General features: G+C 41.2%; 1 protein-coding gene across 2 annotated transcripts in view; it reads left to right on the forward strand.

Moving 5' to 3' along the window:
* The window catches only part of LOC116842111 (low density lipoprotein receptor adapter protein 1-like), a 92,265-nt gene that overhangs the window by 5,375 nt on the left and 61,785 nt on the right, over positions 1–25,105 (forward strand). Inside the window, exon 1 of one of the 2 annotated variants that reach the window (XM_032810842.1) lies at positions 5,172–7,445. The exons of the other annotated variant lie outside the window; for it this stretch is intronic. Within the exon in view, the coding sequence (XP_032666733.1) occupies positions 7,403–7,445 (43 nt within the window). The 5' untranslated portion in view covers positions 5,172–7,402. Of the gene's footprint in view, positions 1–5,171; positions 7,446–25,105 lie in introns of those variants that run through there. 2 annotated transcript variants of the gene reach the window in all.

Here is a 25,105-nt window from a genome sequence, read left to right on the forward strand (position 1 = left end):
CTCTCTCTCTCTCTCTCTCTCTCTCTGTCATTCGGGCGGAAGTAGACGATGATAGTCGGTGATGGTGAGTCGCCGAGAATTTATGCTCCCGGTTAATGGTTAATCGCGATTCGCGCTCGCCACGTAGGAGAGAAATTAACGCGACGGAGGCAGCAGCGACGTAACGACCGGAGTCGACGAGGTCAAACGAGCGCGAGGTAAAACGCTCCCGGATTCATAAAAGTCCAACGTGTACCTTTTCTTTTTCTTTTACATTTTTTTCCTTCTCCCCGTCCACCTCCTACCTCCATCGGGAACGTGCTGGGCGTATCGAGGCGAGGTTTTCTTTCGCAAAAAATCCGCTTTTTGCTGCGGCAGCTTCGCGGGGCTTCGAACTTTCGAGCTGTGTGTCGGAAGTACGATAAACGACTTTGGCCCGTGACTTTTTTTTGCGCGACGTATCGACGTAGGATATTTCGGTGGCGGGGAAAAGACACTCGCGAATGCGCCGAATATACGCGCTTACGTCTGTGCCGTTGAGGAGTGTGTGCCAAAGTCGAAATTTTCACCCTACTTTTGACCCGAACTTTCTAACATCTGTATATTCTGGTGGATCAATGTCAAAATAATACACATAAAAACTGAAGTTTTGCTTAGCGCCTCTAAGTTGCAGAAAAAGCACAGAATGCCACTCGCAGGTGATACAGAGGAGGCAAACGTAAATTAAATAGAACTTTACCTCGGCATAAGTTAAATAGAATCAAAAGAGGTTGGCGAAGGCTGTGCTGAGAGAAAAAGTTTTGTTAATTTTGACAAAATATTATACAATATTATATTAACTTTTACAAATATTTTACAAAATATCAGTAGCAGCAAATAGTTCGTGGATATGAGACAAGTAGCCCTATAATGGAAACAAATGATTTGTTACTTTCAATTTGTTGCTCTAAGAGCCTTTGCACACAAATTGACATAACAGTAACTCAAGACGTACCGTAAGAATTGACCAATCACGTTGAGAATCGTCGAATCGTAGTCACCATTTTTACGAATATTTGATTGTAATTGGTCAATTCTTACAGTATGTTTTACGTTACTGTTATGTCAATTTATGTGCGAAGGCCCTAAACAACACTTTTGTAATGGAGGTATAACTAATCTATCTTAAATGGATGAGAATAAATGTGTCTCAAGCAATGCACATATGTTTGTTAAAATGTCAAATGATAAGAAACTACTTATAACATAACTGTTCGATCTTTTTTCTTAACGATCGTCAAACAACAAACGTACTTTTGTTCTGATAATCGATTTTTCTCAGTTTATTATAGCATAGACGTTACTTGTTAATGATAGGAGTGAGAACATTAAAAAGCTATAAACTGTTCGTGAAACTAGGCCAAAGTAGGCCAAAATGAAAAAAATATGATCTACATGTTTTTTATACTTCTACATTGGTGTCAAATTAGAAAGAAATTGGAGTGTATCTTTTGGATAGGTTTACTTGTAAGTAGAAATTCAGTTTTCACGTGTTTTAAACATATCCGAGTCGGAATTTTTTATCCCATACTTTCGACTTCAATATATTCCATTTAACGTCTATGCTATAATACACTGAGAAAAATCGATTATCAGTATAACAAAAATGCATAAGAAATAAAATTGAATACAAGATATAGTTAAATAATTTTAACAAAATCGGTATAGCTGAGACACAAATCATTCTATATTTTTTTAGCCGAGATTCCAACCGAAATATTTTAAATCTGTGTTAAATTAGTGAAAAATGGTTTGAATCTCGGCCAAACCAAGAATTTATTTGTATAAATAATTTTTTTAACTTTTTATATGTTTTGTTTAAACATTTTATTACTTATACAAATAATTTTACACATTTGACTTTTCATAATCAGCAAACCAAAAACGTCTATATCTTCAATATTCAATTTTATTTCTTATGCATTTTTATTGCACTTATTGATGATAGGAGCAAGAACATTAAAAAGCTATAAATTGCCCGTGGCAAAAACTCAAAGTGGGCCAAAATGAAAAAATATGACCTAAATATTTTTTATACTTCTACATTTATGCTAAATTAGAAAGAAATCGGAGCGTAACTTTTGGGTATGTTTACTTGTTAGCTCCAGTTTTCAAGCTTCGTGTTGATCGCGCGATCGGAGAATGTGGTTGGTGAAACGTTACTCGAACGACTCCTTTATTTCTGCAATATGCAGCGCAAGCAGGCGCGCAAGATCGATGCTGAGATGTAAGGACGCTTTACCGCGAAATTAACTCAGATAATATGGACCTTCGTATTCAGGTTAAAGTGTTCCTTGCGGAGCGCAAATACAGGACGGCCGATTCTCGCCGTTTTGCGCGCCCAGTTCGTTCGTACGCGCTCGTTACCGGCAATTTTAATTCCGGACGATTTTCAGCCGATCGCTGAATTAAATCGTGGCAATTAGTTAATCGCATGAAGTGCCGTGGAGTCGGGCGGCGAAACGAATACGTTCCGCGAATGACGGAGCGTATAGCCGCAGATCGACGCTTGTTATCGGTTTTATAAGTGGGTCCCTCTTGTACATTCGCTTTATACTTCGTGCGGTTGGGAAGGTGGGAATTAACAGTGGGTAACCCTCGACAAATTTGCAGTCGAGCTGCTCTCATGGAAAATTGAACGGATTATACGGCGAGGCTGATTTAATATCGGGAGCGAAGGGGATTTTTTTGGAAGAAGGGGAGCTGAGCTCTCTCGTGTTACGTGCTTTCAAAAATGAAATAATAGCCCGTCCGTTATTTCACACTGGACATGAAGGGATTCAGTTTTGCAGTTGTGAACTGTATGGTTTCTTGGTTACATTAATTAATATTAATTAATGTACAGAGAGTCCGGCGGCCGTACGATTCCTCGTGAAAAGATAAGTCGCGCGAGCGTAAAGTGCGATCTTTTTCGTGTACGAGGTCTGCTTTTATAGAGAGTTAATTCCGAAAATTGTAAAGCCGCCGTTCCGTTTCGCTGGGCGAGTCAGCGACGCCGCGAGAGTCACATTTCAACCAGGCAATATTCAAATTTCCCTTGACGAGCGTTTTAATGAAATACGCGAGGACTTTGCATGATTCTTCTCTCGGCCGTGGAATAATCGCCGGCTTAACGACGCGTTCGCAGCGACTTGAGCTTTGCTTCCGCGGCCCTGACTGTTAGCTGTTCCCTTATGCCGCTCGCGAATTTTAATCGGCAAGCGACGTAGACGACGTAGCAGCTCGAACCGTAGCAAAAGTTACGAATGGGAGATGAGCGAGCTCTAACTTCGCCGCGGAACTAGCTCTCCTCGGACAACTTGTATTCATTTTCCATAAACGAGTCGCAACGGCGAAGAAGCACCGCAGGAGGAGGCCTTGTCTTAACAGCATGCGCGAAATATTTTAATGCCGAGTCGTCGCAATTCGTCGTGGTAGAAAAAATGTTGCACTTGGTGCGCTAAAGTTACCTGAACTATTCACCTGAATCGAAATGCTAACCCAACTTTCGACTTCAATATTCTATTTGACGTCTTCATCGATACTCTTCAGTCTGTATCAATCTCTTGCGATTCTATTTAACCTACTACTTTTGCTGGATTGAAGGTCTTTTTTTTTTATTAGGTGTACAACTTTGCTTCCGCCGTTTTCATATAGATGGCTTTAGCGGTAAGTGGTGGTCGAAATAAATAGATTATAGACGTCATACAATAAACTTGGGCATCTGTCAACATAACATAGAAACATTAGTCGATTTGTGTCTGCATTATAAAGTTATTCTCGATTGAAAATGCCAGTTTACGAGCCAAATTCTCGTCATTTGCGGGAGGTTTTAATTTTCTGCTTCAATATGAAGAAATCTGCGGCTGAGGCTCATAGAATGCTCTCAAATACTCATGGTGAGGCCGCTATTAGTGAAAGAACGTGTCGTGAGTGGTTTCAACGCTTCAAGAACGGTGATTTTGACGTCGAAGACCGGCATAGCGGTAGAAGAGAGAAGGTTTTCGAAGATGCAGAATTGGAGGCATTACTTGATCAAGACTCGTGTCAAAATCAAGAAGAATTGGCACGATTGGGAGTGACTCAACAAGCCATTTCAAAACGCCTCAAAGCCATGGGAATGATTCAGAAGCAAGGAAATTGGGTGCCGTACGAATTGAAGCCGAGAGATGTTGAACGGCGTTTGCTTGTGAACAGTTGCTTGAAAGGCAAAGACGGAAGGGATTTCTGCATCGCATTGTGACTGGGGACGCTTGGAGGTATACGATAACCCCAAACGCAGAAAATCATGGGGAGTTCCCGGCCATGCTTCCACGTCGACGACCAAACCGAATATTCACGGCTCCAAGGTCATGCTCTGTATTTGATGGGACCAGCTCGGCGTAGTGTATTATGAGCTATTAAAACCGACTGAAACAATCACAGGCGATCGGTATCGAACGCAATTGATGCGTTTGAGCCGAGCATTGAAAGACAAACGGCCGCAATACATGATTTTGCAGCATGACAATGCTCAACCCCATGTTGCGAAAGTGGTCAAGACATATTTGGAAATATTGAAATGGGAAATTCTACTATGGGAAAGTAGTGGCCAGCGATGAACAATACTTTGAATCATAAATGTATAACCATTATATATTTTATCATATATTTAATCATAAATGTATAACCATTATATATTTTTACAATTAAGCCTCGAATTTTGGAAAAAAAACGGCGGAAGCAAAGTTGTACACCTAATAGAACTTACAAGTAACATTTTGTGTATATTTTTGCTATTTAGAAGCGTTATGTAAGGCTTTAGTTTTTATATATATTAAATATACACTGATCTCCTTGAGAATGTATAAATGTTAGGAAGTTCGGGTGCTTAGAGCTTTATTTATCCGTCGTGAATGAGTGTGTCTTTTTACTATTAGTTAATGATACAAACATTTTGGTACACTTAATTTATCTTGATAATTAAAAAAGTTAGAGTTCCTGAAGGAGGAAGAAAATCTTGAAGTGTGTGTGTGTGTGTGTGTGTGTGTGTGTGTGTGTGTGTGTGTATATATATATATATATATATATATATATATATATATATATATGTATATAAATGAAATGGATATCCCGGCCCGGTGGCTAACGCGGAATTGTAGATTTTCTCGGCAATGTCCAATATTAATCCGAAGTGTCGCAAAACTTTAATCAAAAGCGCATTACATAAAGTGTCGCGAAAGTTCCCGCATGGTAAGCTCGACAAGCTCTCAAACTCCGTGCGCCTGTTTCCAACTATGTAGATCGAGTTCGCGGAGGTGACATCTGTTTCGCGCTCTCTCCTTGCCTCCCTCACTAAATTAATTATACTTTGAGATTGCGTTTTATGCCTATTTACAAGCACTTTGTCAAGTTCCGTGCGGCAAGAAGGCCAAAGTCGCGCGCTTTAGCCGTATCTTTGTACCGCAGTACAACGTGTGCGATACTTTGAAAGTAGCAGCGGGGAGGGAGGGGAACACTCGAATGTCGACTCGGTAGAAGCAGATCGCTTACATAAGGCAAATGTATCGCGAACACACAATTTCGTGATTTCGAAAGTTCTCTCTGTGGTAGAGAAGAGAATCGCGCGCTTTTCACGAGCGAAGTCGGGTCCGGATTGCAACGCGCCGGCTTTCCGTTCCAACCCGAGGTCTCGGGGTGCGGCGACCCAGCCTCGAACTTTCCGACAACTAACAAAGTCGCGCGAACGGCAAACTAATTGAGTTTTCCCGCCAATTATCCCCGGCTCCGCCCGACAATTACTTTTATACTCGTTTTTCTCCCTTTCTGCCCGTCCTGCCCCGCTTCGCCGCCCCTATCGGGGTTCGTGCTTCGCCTCAAAGTCCGTCGTAAAGTAAACGGATCCGAGGATACCCGAAGAATAGTCGAGCCAAGCTAACCCGATCGAAGAAGCTAACCCTCGCTCTGCAGATAGCGGAGAATCGGGGTTGAAGTATCGCAACCGCCGACCGGGCTGTTCAATTTCTGCTCTTTCTCTTCTCCCCTTTCTATTTACGGCCGCGAGGACGATCGCCGTGCGGTTAGTTCTTGCTGAATCCTTGCGGAGACGCTCGATAGATCGCATCGGCGATAAAACGTCTCCGATAACCGGTGTATATATATACCCGACAAAGTCGAATTGTGCTGGGAAAGGAGGCAAAGAATTTCGGGCAGCGCTAATATCGTTAAACCAGCCAATCTGGCATCAGTTATTTTCGAGAATTTCCGGCAATAAGTCGAAATTTCAAGATGGCGAATCAAACTTATCTTGAAGTTGTTTGTAATTTCATGTGTATTTTCAAGTGCAATTCAGGTGCTAGGCATTAGTCGATTAAAATTTTAGTTGACTAAAATAATCGCCAAATTAATTATGAAAATTAACGTTATGCATGTAATCACGAATAATTGTATCGGTTAATTAAATTAATTATTAATCAGTATAATCTGTATAATCAATCAAATCCAAGTTTCATTAATAATTAATTTCGTGGACTAATTATTCGTAATTGCATATATGAGGGTCGATTAGTTTTGATAATTGATTTGCCGATTATTTTAGTCAACTACAATTTTAATCGAATAATTGCTCAACACTGGTACTCTCGTGTATCAATATGGGCAATAATTGGTTGAAATTTTCCTTGAAATAATTATTGACAGATCAATAATCAAAATTGATCAATTATCATATATAAAATCACAAATAATTTCACCGCGATTGATGAAATTAATCAATGTATATTCAATCACATCGAAGTTTGATTAATAATTTTATTAATCGTAATGAGGTTATTTGTGACAATTCACGTATGACAATTGATTAATATTGATTACTGATTCGCCGATTATTTGAATCGATCAAAATTTTAATCGATTAATGTTCAACACTGTCATACATCCGCGAGAGATAATAATAAGAGATGTTACAAGGGAATATAAAATTACGATCACATTTCGTCGGGTAAATATTGTTGAAAGCGTTGAACGGTTGCTCCATTGAAGCACTGAAGACGAAAGCGGAAGCGAAAACATAAACAATCGGGAGATATGCGAGCGCTTGTCGACACTGTCAACATCCCCGGAGCGGAGCATGCGGTAGTGAATGCCGGTCGGGGTCGCGGGCGAAGATGGTAGGGATAAGTGGATATGTGGCGTACGCGTGCAGACGGGGGATAAGTAGTAAACTCGGCGAACGTGCGTCACACACACGCGTGGTACGCGCGCCGTCGGAGGGACGCGGAAAACGCTACGACACAGCGCGGGCATTTCGAGTCGGCTTGTTCGCGTAGGAGGAACTCTCGTCTCGTTTCTTGGATCGGGAATCGATTCCACAACGTCAGCGAAGAGAGCCGGTGGCCAGTGCTCGATCGTTGGAAAAGTCGGAAGTATGCCGTTCTTCAAGAAGCTCCGCAGATTTTCTCGCCACAAAAGTAAGTCAACTCGAAGAAACTACTTGTCCTCAACTTTCGACTCGTGTGTGCGCTCGAGTGTTTAAATACGTCAAATACGGGCATTGCCTTATCTCTTTGTGCGACCTGCGCGATTGAACGCGACCTCTTATTTGAAATTTGGATCGAGTGTAGTTGCGTTGATCGCTCCATTTGTGACCGTACGGCAGCTTTTTGCCCGGCCAGCACAGGGTTCAAAGTCCGAAGGTCGCTTTCATTTTTCCAATATTATTTCTCGGATTATCTCGCGTGTATTTCTTCATTTTATTTTTCAAATCACACGTATACGTCAATGCTCCGCGCAGGTCGTACTTCTTTCCGTCCGATTGACGCGGAAGTGAAACTCAAGATTCGCTCTCGTATCTTTGCTCAGAGTCCTCTCTAAGGCTTGTGTGCAGAGTCTCCTGCAGGTTTTCAAGATTTTACTTAATCAAAAGAGTCACATCTCGTCAAATGGCTCGTAGAAATTAAAATCAAACAACGAGAATAGCTAGTCTATTAAAACCGAACGTAAAATGTTAATTGCTAAATTTACGTATGTTTGATAGTGTAAATGCACGCGCCAAGATTGAAAATATTTTTTTACAGAAAAATTAGTCTCTTCAGTGAAAACTTAAAAGGTCTGCGTGATTCCCTTCAGGGCGGTCTTTTTATTTTGTTTTGTTTTTTTTTTTTTTTTTTTTTTTTTAAGTATATCTAGATTTCTTTTCTTCGATGAACTTGATATACAGAATACAAAATTTATTTATTTAATATTAATTTTTTAATTAAATTTATTAGAATATAAAATTTGTGTTTAATATAAGTTAAAAGATGCAATATTTTAAGTAAATCATAAGGTATTTCATAATTTATCACGAAATTTTCCGGGTATTCTCCACTTAAGGAGTTAATAAGAAGAGTTTCGTTTAGGGCGATAAAGAAATAGAGGAATAATTATAAAAAAAAAAAATTTTAATTTGACGAGAAAAAATGCACAAGTGTAAAGAAAATATTTTCTTTCTATATATTTTCTTTCTGTCCAATTTCATTATGTTTTTAATAATCCAAAGCAATAAACTATTGGTAAGATTTATCTTGCCGAGAAATATGGTAAATTTTGTTAGAAATATAGCAGATTTCGCTAGAAGCGTAGCAGGTGTTTTAATAGTACATTTCAGTTAAAATATAAGTAGTGCACGTGAAATGAAAGGACATAGTGAATTACTGCAGAATATCGATTTATTCCTCGGCGCAAAATCCTATGGCAATTTTTGCTATAAAATTCTGTCTGTGTATGCTAACTTAAGACAACCTTGACGTGTGCAATTACACTGTCAAACATATGTAAATTTAGCAACTAACGTCTCGCTTTTGGCTCTGATCAGTTACTCACGTTATTTGATTTAACTGAGGGACACAACGCGCGCGCCATTTCTTTCCAATTATTTACGAGGTACAGGTGACTCGATTGGTGCGCGGAGATTATTCTCTTCAGTTCTCGTCTCTCCCTCCCTCTCTTTTCTTCTCTTGGCAAAGTAGCACATTTCTCTAACTAAAATCGTCCGTAATCGAATTTCGACATTCACGAAGATTCTCCAGCGATGCGGGACGATCTTTAAGGGTATGCACTTCGTCTTAATGCAGTTCCGAACGGATCCGCACATGCCGTTCTCTCGACGCGAGACAGCAAATCAGCATTCGCGCTGTAATTCGCGCGACGCGCTCAGCTTTAATCGGCTCTAACATTCGGTACGGCGGAATTGCGTCCGCCACTCACGAACCTTCAATCTAGCTTCAATCAGTCTCCAATCAGGTCGCGCATTAAATATTGCGCGGGTAAAGGTCGGTGGCAAAATTTGCGGGTGTGCATTCCAAAGCGCACGTCCGGAACCGGACGTTCGTGGGATGTTCATGTTCGGTGATTCGAAATCGATCCACGCATCGCGATACATACTTCTCTTGTATTCTGCTTTTTTCCGAGTTCCAAAAAATATAATCTCATCTTTAGATTCTCTGTAGAATTTTACTCTGATACAAGATGTTTGACAATTTCATCACACACCCGTTGTGTGCAAATAGGACTCATCAAACTGAATGTAAAATTCATCCATCATTTCGCGAACAAGCGAAATTGTGGGTTGTTAATCAGAGAAGAATAATCACGCGCGATATAGTAGATGAGTTGTGATGGCGATGTCTGCCGTGTGTTTATATGTGTGTGTGTTTGTTAGGTCAGACTGAACAAAAAAATCCTCATTTTGCAAATAACCACGTGGATTTTTAGTTATTGTTTCAAAAACATTAGTGCATTGTCGCGCACAACCATATAATAGAACTGTCTTATAATTTAATCACTTTTTTGGTATATTTTGATATAACTCGCAGTATTCCACAAAGTTTATATTGCGTGCATGAAAGAAAATTGTGCGCACTGAGAAAGAAAAATCGTCAATCTGATTATACAAAGTTATTTTGACCGCAATCATACTTTTTGGTTGTCGCAACATGAAACTGGTATTAGTGATATGCATATAAAATTGTTATTGCTGGCATTGTAGAATTTATAAAAAAAATGGTTTTTTCGATCATAATTTATCATAATTATTTTTCTGCGTGACTAGAGTTACAAATACCAAATATTTTTTTCTCAGTGCATTCATCACGCGGGAAATACGTAAACAATCCGCGTAGACGTAATCTCAGAAACCAACGGCGCAATCTTGAAAAAAATTGCAATGATATCTAGTAGGTTTGCGATTGATAGTCTACTCGACTAGAACAGGAATTCTTTCGGCCAAAGTTGTCGCTTAAAATACGGCATTGCAGGAAACAGCAGAGCGCAACCAGAGCGCCTTTCTTCGGGCGCGTACTGGCGCAAAAACGGCGCGCAATGTTTTTCCTTGAGTTTTGCAGCGCGCATACCTATCGCCGAGCATTACGCGATAACCAAGATGTGACATGGTATCGAGAGCACAACGGAATATCAAAGTCTCGCGTGTCCGCTGCGAAGATGCTCGCTGTAGCGCGTCGAACGCGCGTTGTCGCGTTTCCGTTTCACGCGACAGTGCCGTGTTTACGGTTGTCAGACTGCTCTCGTGCGTCGCGCGCTGTGCTCGGAATAAATATCAGTCAATATTTATCGCGGGCCGTTTGAATTCATCAAAATACACGTTCCGCCATGCCGCGCGATACGAGACGCGCGGGAAATAATAAATACGGCGCGCGCGAGAATGTGAATCGCGCGCAGCTATTGCCGCGGCTGTTGCAAGTGAAATTTGAAATATTTGTAAGGGCCGCTATTGCATTGCTCCGCATCCCGTTTCCCGAGATATCTCCTTCCCGCGACATTTCGGAACCGATACATCGCGACGGATTTCTCTCGCAGGTCGCGCCGACGCGCGGATCGAGTCGAGATCGGAGAAGAGCCGGCGTGTTTTTCCTTTCGCGAGCAGACATGACCGCCGTTATGTCGCCGTGAGTCGGACAGAAGTTTAATAGTCCACGCTATAAAGAGTTAATCGAGCGACGAGTCCGAGATCGACGGGATCGATCGGCAACGCAGCACGTCAGCGTTTTCCCCGCGTGATATCTTTTTTCTTCTATTTTTTTTCACTTTGTTTTGCTCCATTCCTCTCCGCGTATAAGCGCCGTAGTGCCTTAATTATATGCTCTTATCATACGCGCGATTTCCTTTCACTCGTCGTAATCGTTAGACTTTCGTGGATTTTTTCGCCCGCTTTTTCACTTTACGCACGCAGCGACGATTATTCGGCGCCGCCGCGGTGTTTCCCCCATTTTACGCGTGCATACACGCACACATAGTACACACTCACAGCGGCTTCCTGCGTCGTAGTTTCCCTACCGTGTAATTTTCATCTCCCGATAGCTTTACATAATTCCACGCGCGCGGTTTTCACTTTCCGATCCCCGTCGGTTCACCACAGGTTTGCTGATCGGTGATCGATCGATCGATCGATCGCTTGATCTGTCGATCAGTTGTTACCGTAATTCGATGATAATCTCACCCGCTCATCCTCGATTCGGCGATAGCGAGACATCATTCCCAAGCCGATTTGCGATATCGATCCGCTCTCTCTCCCTCTCTCTCTCTCCCTCTCTCTCTCTCTCTCTCTCTCTCTCTCTCTCTCTCTCTCTCTCTTTTTCCCTCTCTGGAAAAAAGCGCGAAATTGCGGAGAGCCTCGTTTCTCAATATCACCAATTCAAATGCGTTCAGCGTCGCACGTAAAAGTGCGCTTCCGCACGTCCGATCGTTCACGTTTGGACATTTTTTTGCCGTCCTGTGTCCTCAGATACTCCCGTGCGAATACGGGGCGGGAGGCGCGAATTGCGCTTCTAGCCCTTTAGTTTCTCCGCTGATACAATGTCGACACGAAGGCACCGTGGCGTATACGGCGCGCCGACGACAAATTTACAGCCCGCGCCATAGAAACACCGGCGCATATGCGCCTGCGGGTTTATATCATCTGGCGTCGTCGTTTATTCAAATATACGCGAGTGTGCGCGCGTCCATCACTTCGCCGGCTGAATTTCCGTCCTTTTCGGGCGAGCAACGCGCCGTATCGCGCGCGCGCGCTTGTCTGTGTACGTGCCGGCGCGCGTCCGTGTGTGTGTGTATGTGTGTCCATGTTTCCCGACAGGGAAATTCATTTCCCATCGCGAAACATTGCATCGAGTTTTACGGCCTCTCAAAGCGGTCGCAAAGTAGTAGCAGTCGCAAGAAGTAGATTAATCAATGTAGCGCGCGCGCGCGCGCGTGCATCTTTGTGCAGCTGCGTCGTTTAGAGGTCGACGTTAAAGCGCTCCGTCGAAAGTGACAAAGCGTGCGACAATAAAGAACGTTTAGAACTCCCGAACTCCGATGATTGCGCGTTGCAGAACGATCCAAAATAATCAAGCAATATAATCGAAAAATGTAATCTCGTTTTTAGCGAAATTCTTTTATATAAAAGATGGGGATTCTTCTGATGCCGAAATAAAAATATTGTAAGCACAATATTCCCAGAGAGGAATTTCATACAGTGTGAGTAATCTTGTTCTTAATAGAAATTTTTCCGAGTAAAAGGATATCTTGCTTTAAGCAAATATATCCCTCTTGATTCAGGAGAAAAAAAAGTTAAAATAATACCTGATAGATTTTCGAATAATATATGATTTACTTCATTAGAAGAGGTATACTCCTTTGATAAGAGTTCTTGCTTAAAATTGCAGAAATTACAGGAAAATTGGGCAATTAGAGTCCTTTTTGAGTCTTGAAATTTCTTCCTTTTATTTTTAAAGGAATCGTTCTGAGGCTACATAAAAATGAGATCATATATTTTTGGGTGTTTACTTATTACGAATGGGGCGCGTGGAGACAGTATTTTTATCCACGAAATCTCAGGCTCGAAATTTCTTCAAGTTAGCGTCGCGTGGCGTGGCTGGAAACGACAACGAAATTCAAAGTCACGTCCGTGGAAAAGTTCGGTGCAGACGGCTTAGGGATTGCGGATATTTTGGAATACAGCAGCGCACTCGGTGGTAGCCGAGAAAATTTCGGATTCTCCAGGGTCGTGCATATTTCGCGAGCAGCCGAGACATTTCCTTCGCCGCGAAGGACCGAAACTGAGATCTCGCGCACATCTCAGTCGTGAACTCTAATTCTATTATCTTTTACATTACCGCGCGTAGAAGTATACATTACAGCCAGTTGCGCCGATTTTCCCCGGGAAAACGATCGATTTTTCGCGTTTAGCGAACGATGGTGATACGCAACACAGTGGGCTTCTCTTCATCGAGACAAGGAGGACGATCGTTCCTCCAATACATTCTCAGTGACGAGTTTATCCTCTCGTCGCGTTTCCGCGGATATGACAAGCCGATTTGATGTCGACCTAACAACAAATAATGGCGCGCAGTTTGCATCGTCACTGCAGAATCGTACGATTTATATTCGCGTTCTGCGCGTACGCTTGTTATATTTGCAGGCCGATTATTCCGCCACTCACGGCGCACGCTACGAAATGTTATTGCACGTCGGGCGATTTTTTAATCCGGATAGCGGCATGCGCCGCTGCGTGTTAGGTAACGCGCACTAACGGTCATTGCAGTTGACGCAATTGCAGTGACGTGCTTGGCGACAAAAATCGAGGCTGATTATGGATACGACTAATTTGCATAAAAAAGAAATCAAATTAAGCTTCGGATCATTAATTATTAGTAGACTTAATTCATGGAGATATCACTTGTACGAGATCTTATGAGAAAGCAAAAACACGCGTATTCAGAGGAGAACATGACTAATGGCAGCTGGAATATAGATGACATCTGAGAAAATATGAACTTGTAATGTGTATGTTTTAATAAACCGTCTCGTAGTTATTGCAATTAAATATGCAGATGCATTAATTAAAAAAACAGTTAATTAATTTAAATAAAACAGTATATTCAACTATATACTTTAATTATACATACACAAAACACATATAATTGTCGTCTGTACATACTGAGAGAAAAAATACGAAATGATAAATATTTATTCGCGATGGATATACTATAATAACATATTTACTTATACTAATATAAAATATTTTTTAAATAAGAAAATATACACATTTTCTTGAAAACCTTAACTCTAGGATCCTGAAATCCTAAATATAAGTAAATTTGACCCAATGCATTTTCATTTGCTTATAACTCCCGGAAAAATTATCAATATTCAATCCTTTTTTTTTATCGATGTAGAAAATATCAAGGAATACAAATCTATATATTGATATTTTTACTATTACTATTGATTTTATTATTACTATTGATATTTTATTGATTCAATAAAATTGAAAAAAAAATTATAAGGAAAAAACATGTTTTTAAGAACAATAACATTTGAAATATCTGCCTAAACTTCATCCATGTTTAGAGTTTTAGGGTTAAGAAAACCTCAGCTTTTTACAAAGCAATTGTTTATTCTATTTAAATAAGCGAATTTAAATAAATTTTTAATTGTCATTAGGTTCCACATCAAACGTATATTTACTATTTTTTTTAGATGTTTTTGCTGTCAGTAGTTTTTGTGTCATCATGTCTTTATTTCCGAGTGCGTCTTTGTTTCTTCGCGCTGTCGACTTTGAATTCAGATTAGCTTGTAAACTTCGCGATTAATCCGCGATGCGAACGATGACGCAGTTCACAGCGCCGTCACGGCATTATGCAATTCATCCGTCGCCGATAAGACGCGCGAAAAGGAATCACGATTGATCTTTGTTCGGCTTTGATTACAAGCAAGCCTTCCGAAGACGTCCGCTGACACAGTTCGTGGACCGCGGATGTCAAGTGCAGCGATACCGAGCTTTGCATTACAAAACCGGATCGGACTTTCGACGCACTTCGCGCCGGATAGCACCGGTGAGGTTTTTACTGCGCCGAATTGCGAAAGCGCATCTGAACGACGTCCGACGGGTCACCGGGCTGACCCAGATGAAATTAACACGAGCGATTAATCGCTGCGTATCGCGATACGCACTCATGACGTTTTATCATCTAGTTCGCCGCAAAATCCCGCGCTAGTTATCGTGTAAGTTCGCGCGCGCCGAGAGTGAAGTTTAAGCTGCGTGCAAACCTCGTTAACACATTGGCTGTCGCGCTGATTTCCATTGATTCAATTGACTTCAATGTCCAATAAAAGTTTGAATTATTAAAAATACGCTGAACAAATGCAACTCATGATGCATGTATTTGTTAGCTCGTTTCATTGGCTACCAGTCGAAATATATTGAATTTGTTACATACACGGGAAAGAATTGATTGTGGTAAAATTTATGTTAAAATTCGTTTTTGCAATGTCTTTTGAAAAGCTGGACTGAAATTGCAGTGTAAATTATTATAGAAGTAATTTGACACAATCTATCAAATATGTGTATATGTTGTAAAAAATCTTGCGTACACAATACGTAAACAAATGTTCCAAAAAGTCCATTTTAAATTTTATATCGAAAATAACTCATTCATATGTTAACTCGTGTGTTATTTATATTATGTGATAGTCTATACATAATGTAAATAATACACGAATGAATATATGAATGAGTTATTTTCGACACAAAATTTAGAATAGACTTTTTGAAACATTTTTTTACGTACTGTGTACGCGAGATTTTTTACAGTATGATATAAAATATTCAAGAAATTACAGTAATTTTGTAATAAACAGTCAGACACTTGCATAACATTTAAAAAAAAATATGTAGTAATTTTATTTTAATTTACCCATTTAGGTTTATTTATTTAGATTAAAGTTTTGACTTAGTCGTGATTCTGTATGGTCTAAAATTGTAGGAATTTTGTTGAAATTTATACCACAATATTTTCTCTATATACAGTGAGTTGCGAGACGGTTTAGACACGATGAAGTTGGCAGCTCACCAAACACTGCTGAAATTGAGAGTAATTGCCGACTAACTCTTGCGCAATAATAATATAATTAATCGTATATAATTAGGAACATAAATAGTAACAATTTATAATAATACGAATATGAAAATTGATAATAATAATTAATAATAGAATTACTGGGCAAGCCCATCACAATAATAATTTTCAGTTTTGACAGTTTGCCATAGGCTCCCAATTTGATTGTCTCTAAATTGTTTTGCAACTCATTGTACAATTGATTCAGTTTTGTACGCAAATTAGTGAAACTCGACAATATCGTAGCGCCAGCCACTGATGACCTTCGTGACAGTCGACGTGTTTAAATCTTGTTATAATGTCGGAATCAGCGTGTCTCTTGAGAGAAGCGGGCAATGAGTCAAGATATACGTCGCGCGCATTTGCCGATTCGCGCGAGGCCGACTCTCGCGGATTATCCGGCGCTTTGGCGAGCGACACATCTCCTCTCATCCTTCCACTCTGCCGAAGAAAGAAAAAAGAAACAGAAAACGCGGGACGAAAGCGCTCGATTATGAATCGCGCCGGATTACATTCGCCGCGGCGTTTCGCCACACCTGTCGTAGTAATTCCGTTACTCCGGAATTGCTGCAACCCACGGCCGAGATGTATAATTTTTTCGCGCGCGTCCACTATAGAAAATTCACGCTTTCTCCTGCTCCCCGTGGAATTATTTCCTCGCGAAATCTTGCCCGTCAGTATTCGCGAGTACTAAATGTCCGCGGTTTTGTATCAGGGTGTACGTGTACAAATTACATTTGAAGTGAAAATTATTCTTACTTTTATTTATTTTAACTCTGTGTTGTAATTTTATTCAATATATATTAATTTTAGTTATTCGCAATTGGTTTGCATTCCTTCGAATTTCTTAACATGATTTCAACAAAATGCAAATTGATTGCTGCGTCGAATGAAGAAAGAGAGCGCTATTTCTTAGAGTTCTATTTGAGGAAATTATTTCGCGGTGATTAAGTCTCTCGAAGATCGTTAAAGTAAGACCAGAGGGAATAAGCGCAGCGGAAGTTCGCTAAATCGTAAATCCGCGTCGCTTCTTATTCTTCCCAGATTCGCGTCCGTATACGAACGTATATATAACGATACTCGACGGTTAAATAGCCGAGAAGAGTGACGAATGCGAATGCATTTAACGGGGTGATCGATGACTTCTTGTCGATTCTCCCGGAGAACGGGTAAGAGCGAATTGACCTCGTTTCCGCGTTTCCCGATAGGAAAATAAAGGAACTCGCTCGGTACGATTTTGTGTCTGGAATTACAAGGAGCGCGTTTCTAAGAGGAAGAGAACGAGCTCGGTTATAAATCGTGGCTGTTATGGAAGCATCTGTTTATCGCGCTTGTTTATCGAGATGCAAATTTGATTAAATTCCAAGTTATTCCTAAATTGTCTTTCGCGCGAACGTGATTCGCGAATAAGCGGGTCAAGTTGGCGGTTGTTTTTTCCCTCGTCATCTTGTCGCGACAAGACAGCTCTCCGCTCTCCCTTCGTCATCACGTTCGTTCTTGCTTGGGATAACCGTTTCTTCGGCCAACGGTGAACAGGACAATAGCGAGAGAGAGAGAGAGTCGCGGGTGTCCCATGAGAAATTACTTGATTTCTGCGAGAGGCTCGCGCGAAACTTCGCCATTTTCTACCGTTTTCCTCTCATCTTGTTCGTTCCCTTGCTTTTTTCACCTGTTCCTCCCCCTTCTCTTTCTTCTTCCTTGCTTTCTGCTGGCGGAAAAAGCGTTCTCGAGCCTTCCACCTTGAGATTTACGGCCTTTGCGTTGGTCTTCGAGAGCTTGCCGGAGCTTTTCGCCGTGAAAACGAAGATCACAGGAGCGTACGTAAAAATTTTTACTGAACACATGAAGTCCCGAAAAAAAGAGAATCATTGTCGTGGAGGAAATTCGAGGAGACATTTAGCCTGAAAAAGCATTGCTCCGTAAAGCATTGTTTCTTGGAATATTTGGAAATAGGTGAGGTCTAGAGGAGCTGTAATTACTAACATTAGTACAGATAAATGCAATTTCAACGTCTCATAATGATAACTTTCAATGTAATTAGCGCGACACTTTTTAAGTTGTTTTTAAAATTTTCAAGGGACTGCCTCAACTCCCTTTTACTGATGTTGGGATTTTGTGTGTCCAGCAAATTTTTTTTTAGAGCCATTAAAAACTTCTTTTTATTCAAATTAAATGTAAAGTAATACATGGGATATATTAATTATAATTCCAATAATTGTTTCATTATTATCAGACAGCGTTGGGAATTACTCGATTAAATTTCTCTTTGACTAAAATAATAGGCAAGTGAATAATCCAAATTAAACAATCGACAATGTAATCGCGAATAATTTAATCAATTGATGAAATTAATTATTAATCTGTGTATAATCAGTCATATCAAAGTTTGAATACAAATATAAATTAATTTTCTTAGTTATTTATAATTATTTATTGATTACTTTATAATTTATTTATTATTTTATATTATTTTATTTATTGCTTTATATTATTTATTTATTATTTTATATTATTTTAGATTATTTATAATTTTATATGTGACGATTGGATTAATTTTGATTATTGGTTATTTGACGATTATTTTTAGATAAAAAATTTTAATCGATTGATATCCAAGAATATAGTGATTTATCTGGTTTGACTTGAGTCATCTTATTCGAGAAATATCGCGATACAATTATCATATAATGGGACCATCCGAGACGGTCACTCAACCGCTTTCTTTGTGTGCGTCCCTGAAAGACGAACCTGCTGGCTTCAACATCGTATCTCTTCGGCACGCTTGTGTCTATGTCTTAACGAAGAAGAATGAGATACACGCTCTACTCTTCCTCCGACGCTGGTGGGAAAAATGCGTCATATTCTCTCGAATGATAAGGATATGGAACTGCGATATCTCGTCATTACGATATAGAGCTCTCGAGCTCTCGCGCGAACGGGAAGGGAACATACTTGAGGAGAAGAAAATGATTTCACTCCACTAATCGACTAATTAGCATCGTGCGCAAAAAGACGAAACAGTCCTCGATATTTCGCGAGATAGCATTAATTTTTCATTCAGGGTAAAACACTAATTATCTCTTTGACACTTTAGAAAGAAGCCTGGTTTATCATGCGATCAGCATCGCAGTTGAACTTCTTGCCGATGATTCCAAAAAAAGTATCTCACAGCTAAAACACCGTGAAATACTGGTATAGCAAGAAAAAGCAGACTTCTCTAGGGTATCGGCGACTAAGGGGGATCAATAATTGGGTGCCAATAATTGGGCGTTTTACGCTTAACTTCCTGCCGAGACGCGTTTCCGTGAAGGAAATGCCGGCCAGAGGCCCCGCTTGTTGCATCAGCCTGCTCATGCACTCCCGTTGGGTCCAATTATCCCTTCTCCACCTCCTCTCCTCCGCTTCCTCCGCTCTCTTCGTCTCTCGCGCGACCACTCTTTTCTTTTCTCCTCTCCTCGTGACTGTAATCGGCCTTCCAGACGCGACGACTCGTTATACTTACACACTTTCAACCCTGAATTCTTCTTTCGCCTGCCCGCCTGCCTTTCCATCATGAGAGACCGCGCCGGACTTGCATCAGCCGACCGCATCGTCTCTCATGCAGGCGTACACGTGCACTTACGCACTCACGCACGCACGCGGTCACCTGCAGGCGACCGGCTAACGGTCGCGAACTTTTTCTTATTTTGTCGGCGGAGATCTCGCGCCCTCTCCTCCTTCCCGTCGTCACCCGCCCCCTCGGTCGAGATAGATCTTTCTTCGCTTTGGAGTTTTATGTGCTCGCAAGTCCGGGTGACGCGAGAATCAGCTGCGATCTGTGCGCATTTCGGGCTTAAAAACAATAGAAAAAGTAAAAATTGGAAAAAAAATTGAAGTTTAGGATAGGGAATTCGATGATCTTTCCACATAAATTTGCTTGAATAATTAGTCTTTAACGATAAAGCGAAGATCGTTTTGAGAAATCATTCACGATGTATCAATCCAGTTTTTTTTTTATTAAACGTTCATGCTTTCGAGTGCGCTGTAACATTAATAGAAGCGTATTAGCGCGTTCGGGTCTACGAGACTCCGAACTTGCGAACGCGAATATGCGATCTTCATTGTAATTTCCATTGTCGACTCTTTGCAGCAAGTAGTAGTGATGATAGTGATAGTAGCAGCAGCGGCAGTAGTAGTAGCAGGTGTTACCTCGACAAGGGTGGAGACGTCGCGAATATCTCGCCTCTGTCTCGTTTGCGAACGAAACTCTCCTAATTGCGCCCGTTGATGGTATCCGGCATAGCGGCCCGGCGATGTTTTTCCGGGTATTAAATGGGATTATTACGAAAGCGACGAGCCATCTCCAGCCGTTTCTTATGAGCTGCAGGTGCAACGCGACGCGAAGTCCTCTCGAGAACAAGGTTTCCGATATAACCCGAAGCTCGAGTTTTATTATTTGCCCTTTTTCCTTTGGGCAACTTTTGGCACGCTCGACAATCTGAGTGATTAGCGCAAGTTTAGCGTGAACCTTGTAACCGCGACGCTCCGAGCGGTTCTTATCGTCGAACGACGGATACTCGAATTGCCCCTTTCAATCGAGAGTCCTAAAAACCGCGAGAAAACCGACGGGTCTTTTTCCCGGAGCTCGGAAGTCCCGCTCGAAGAGTTGCCGATTGACTCGACTGGATCAAGACCGGCCGAGAGCCGCGGACAGTTCCGTGAGAGGAAAGAAGCTGCGAGGAAAGGCGGGCAAAGACGAGGAACACGCAGACGAGGAAGACGCGGGAAAACGATGGTGATGGCGGGCTGTGAGGCGCGAGCAAAACAAGAATTACGATCTTTGAACGGATCGAAGGAGGCGCAAGAGCGAGGACCGCCAGGCGAAACGGGGAAGAAGGACAGAGAGAAAGGGTGAAGGTAGACGATGTAAGACGACGGGGAGGATCAGTCACGAGGGACGCCAGTACTCCTTCGTCTCCTTAGATCTTACGCGGCTTCGCTGGGACAGGAGCGGCTTAGCGAGAATGCATCACTGTGTTTGCGTATGTTCTTAGAGCTCGCGTCTGTCGAATCTACCCGCTCTTGTGTTCGATGGGAAGGTGGAATAGTTTCCTTTTCTTTTTTTCGTAGGAAAGATACGTTACACGAGGAATTATCGTTGCAAGTATAGTCATTTGCATAAGGTTTGCGACATTTTTTTTTTTTTACAAGTTTATGAACATTCGCAGAGTGCGAACGAGACTGCGAACCTCTGAGCTTGCACGTTGACAGATTCGAGAGAGCTGTCAAATCTTTAAATCCGAGCTGTACAAGTAATTTAGTAGCACTACAATTCATAAGCAAAAGTGTAAATGTCAGCGTTGAGGGCATTAGTCGATTGAAATTTTCGTTAACTCAAATAATCGAAAAATCAATCATCTAGACTTCATCAAATCAGTCGTCATACGTAAAATCACAAATAACTTCATCGATTGATAACATCAATCATTAATTGAAATTTAATATGATTATGTGACTGTACACTGGTTAATAAATTTCATCAATCTGTTAATTTTATTTGCGACAATCGATCAATTTCGATTATTGAGCTGCCGATTGTTTCAGTTAAAGAATATTTTCATTGATTAATTAATCTGCCCGACACTGGTATATAAATATTGCATTGCAAAAGTTCGTGGAAAAATCGTGTTGAACGACTCTAGCTCGGGACTAGGAAGTACAAAAATTCCTATGGGACAAAACGATGAGAAACTCGCACGCTTTCGCCGCGGAAATTCTTCATTTTCCACTCGATTCAGCGCGCAGGGATGAAGATGATAAGAGCTTATAGGTAGAGAGAGTATTTCTCACCGGGAGGAGAGCATCTCTCTCTTCGGATTTATTTGAAATTTTCGTCGTCGGTACCGCATCGACTGATTCTCGAGGAACCTCTCGTTGTGGCGCGCCGAATAAGAGGAAAACGAGACGCGCACCGGGAGACACGTACTGTAATTCGACTAGAAGTAACCGATTACTTACTCGTTGCCAGTTTCGCGACGGCTGCCCCTTCAAGGACACACAATCACCAGCATGAAGACGAGAAAACGTCCGCGCGCTTGGCGTGCGCCAACAGGCTGATGCAAGTTCTTCCGAAACTTTCGCGTTCCTATCCGTTCGCTTCACCCTTGCTTCATTTAGTTACTCATGGTTTCGACGTGTTCTCGTATTAGGGACCGCTTCACAGACATGCAAAGGTTGAAGCCTCTCCCCCGGGCTCCAAGAGTGATCGAAGATTCGCAAGGCGCCGCGTCGTTACGAAGTTCGGCAAGCAGCTATTTTTATCGGATTCCCGATGCTCCGTGTCTCGACAAAAGCCGCGTAATCACTAATGGCTATTGCGACCGAACGCTAAACACGATGTATTTACATCGCGTATGTTTGGAGGGAAAATCGGATAATGATGAAATAGTTGGAATATTCTGTGTGCGTGATAATAGCGAAATGCTGGGGCATTCTCGCGCGGCATAATAGCGGGCCGACATGCACGCTACATTGCCTTAACGAGTGAAGTCGGGTCTCAACAGCGAGGTATTTACTGTATCACGCTCATTCGGCGAGCGAAGGATTACGGCAAGTCGATACGATCCCGATGCGGGCGCACGTCATTGAGCAATCGCGACGAGAGAGTCTCGGGTCCCTCGCGAGTGACGGACTCGCGACAGTTTCAGGAGTTTCGCGACGATATTAAAAGAATCTATCTTCTGCCGGCTGAAATTTGTCGATACCCGCCGAGATCTCGATACTTCGGAAAGTGGCGCGAAGTCGACGGCGGAGATCGCGCGTCGCGAGTCTCCGTGAAAGTTCCCGGAATGGCTGGAATAGTTGGCATACACGACGATACTCAAGAGTCCGAGTTATTCAGACGGATGAGAGCGTTTCCCTGGCCGGAATGTCCCTAATCTAGATTACTTTCGTAGACTCGAATCCTACTGTCGTTACTTGCAGCAGTCGAAAGGACTCGTTTCTTAGGGACGCGCGAGTGAGTGTCAAAAGATGAAGAGTCGAATGGAATTCGTCCGTTGCAAACCGTCATCTTACAGTCAATACCCGACAGATTTTATTGGACTTCCAGTGGAATCGCGCTTTTTATCGAGAAAACGAGAAGGGTCATTGAGTAATTTTACATTTTGAGATAGTAAGCTCTGTCTTGCTAGAAATATAGTAAATTTCGCTGGAAATATTCTTAATAAAATTTCTTAATATAACATTTCAAATTTTCAGATATAAATAGCATATATAAAGTGAAAAGTCAGTCATTGCAAAATGTCGACCTACTCGTAATAAAATTCTATAGTAATTTTTCAGTAAAGTGTTCGAGACAGCTGAAGTGCTGTTTTTGGGCTAAACCTAAGCATATACAAATGTCTGTCTATCTGTTAAAATTATTACGACACGTCGTCGAATTCCGATTAATTAATTTTTTTATTTTTCTATTTTTTTTCGAGACGTGTACCGGTGACAAGGGTCGCGTGTACGAAATCGAGATGCGCGCCGTTGCGTTACATATTCGATCAATCGTCCTCCGTACCGTTACGGTCGACGACGACATGTACCGATGACCGTCCCTCGACACTGATCTATCCTGATTTCTTACGCAATAGTGATGCTCGATTTACTAACGGAATCGCTCTCACGAGAAAGAGAGAGAGAGAGAGCTGTTGTCGTGCGACGCGTGATAAGCAATTCGCGGCGGCGTGACTGACAATCGACTGACGGGAATAAATCCTTTGCTCGTCGAGTTAAAAGGCAGCACGCATTCAATTAGCAACGTAACGTGCAGTTATGCACGTGCTTTTTCCTTTCTCTCTTTCTCTCTTGTTTTCTTTGCTTGCCACAATTTTGAGCAAAAAGTTGAATGACGTCCAAGCCGGTATATGCACTGCACGAAATCGCTTGGTCAAAATACCGTACGTTCCGCTACACATGCGTGCCATGCTTCCTTTCTTTGTTTTTCGGAACAATGTATTTCGATTCGATATTGCTCACAAGTTACGGTACGGCCGTACGGTACGATCGCACGACTTTCTTTCGCGACGATGAGTCGCAACGAATTCGCAGGTTTCGGCGCACTCGTGTATCACGGTTTCGGCGCAAACATTTAATGATTCTAATAATAACCGGACGTAATAATGAACTGCAATTTGTGACATCGCAATTACTCGGAGCAACGTGCTCCATGCATACCTATACGTTCACACGTGTTACACAATGACACTGCAAATTTATCGAACGCGTGTACTACAATAGAGCAATATATCTTGAAACTGGAACGGTCAATACTATTCTGCAAGTTAAAGGTAGAGTGGTAAATGAAGCGTGCGGAGTCGGAATATCGGATAGAGTCTGTAATATGCAAGATTCATCTTCGGTATCTTTATTCTTAGGTTCCTCAGTTCGTATTTAAGGTGGATTTTCACTGAAATATGCGTACAAATCTCGCGCTTATCCGCGACAACAATTGAAATTAATGGAACAACGATACGTCATGCTAACATTTTTTTTCTTACCGAGCCATCTCCAAAAAAATGAAGCGTACAAATTCTTTTTACTTGTTTTATGCAGCTGAGTTCTCAAAATTTTAGCACACATACAATATAATAATCTCCGGATACGTATTTAAATCTACGCTAAAAAAAAAAATATCTGAAAAGTAAAAAATATTTTTTTCGGTGGATATACTAATAACATATTTATTTAAATCTAAATTCTTTCGTTTAAATAAAATAGTCACTTTTATAAAAAGCAATTATATATTTTGGGAGAATATATATTTCCTCATTTAAAAGAAATTGTTTTCTCAATGTGAGAATATGTATATTAGTACAGGTAAATATTTGTTATTAGTATCGAAGAAATATTTTTTATTTTCTAAACATTTTTTCTTTCAGTGTGGACATTCGTATTGTTTTGGTCTTTAAATATGAATATTTAAGTTTTCAACATAATATACATACATATATACAGGGTGTTCAAAAAGTCCCGGACCGGTGAAATATCTCGAAAACTAAGCATTTTAGAAAAAAATGTTTCAGATAAAAGTTGTGGCGTTTAAAAAAATGTATTTACTGATCACATCAGTTTGACCTTGGGTTGCGTAGCGAAGGTCAGGTCAAGGTCACATTAATTTTTTTAAATGGAACACCCCATTTTTCATTGCATATTCTTATAGCACATCTCGA

Source organism: Odontomachus brunneus, unplaced genomic scaffold, assembly GCF_010583005.1.
Source record: "Odontomachus brunneus isolate Ranch 3 - 2012 unplaced genomic scaffold, Obru_v1 Obru_scaffold_021, whole genome shotgun sequence".
Taxonomy (NCBI): domain Eukaryota; kingdom Metazoa; phylum Arthropoda; class Insecta; order Hymenoptera; family Formicidae; genus Odontomachus; species Odontomachus brunneus.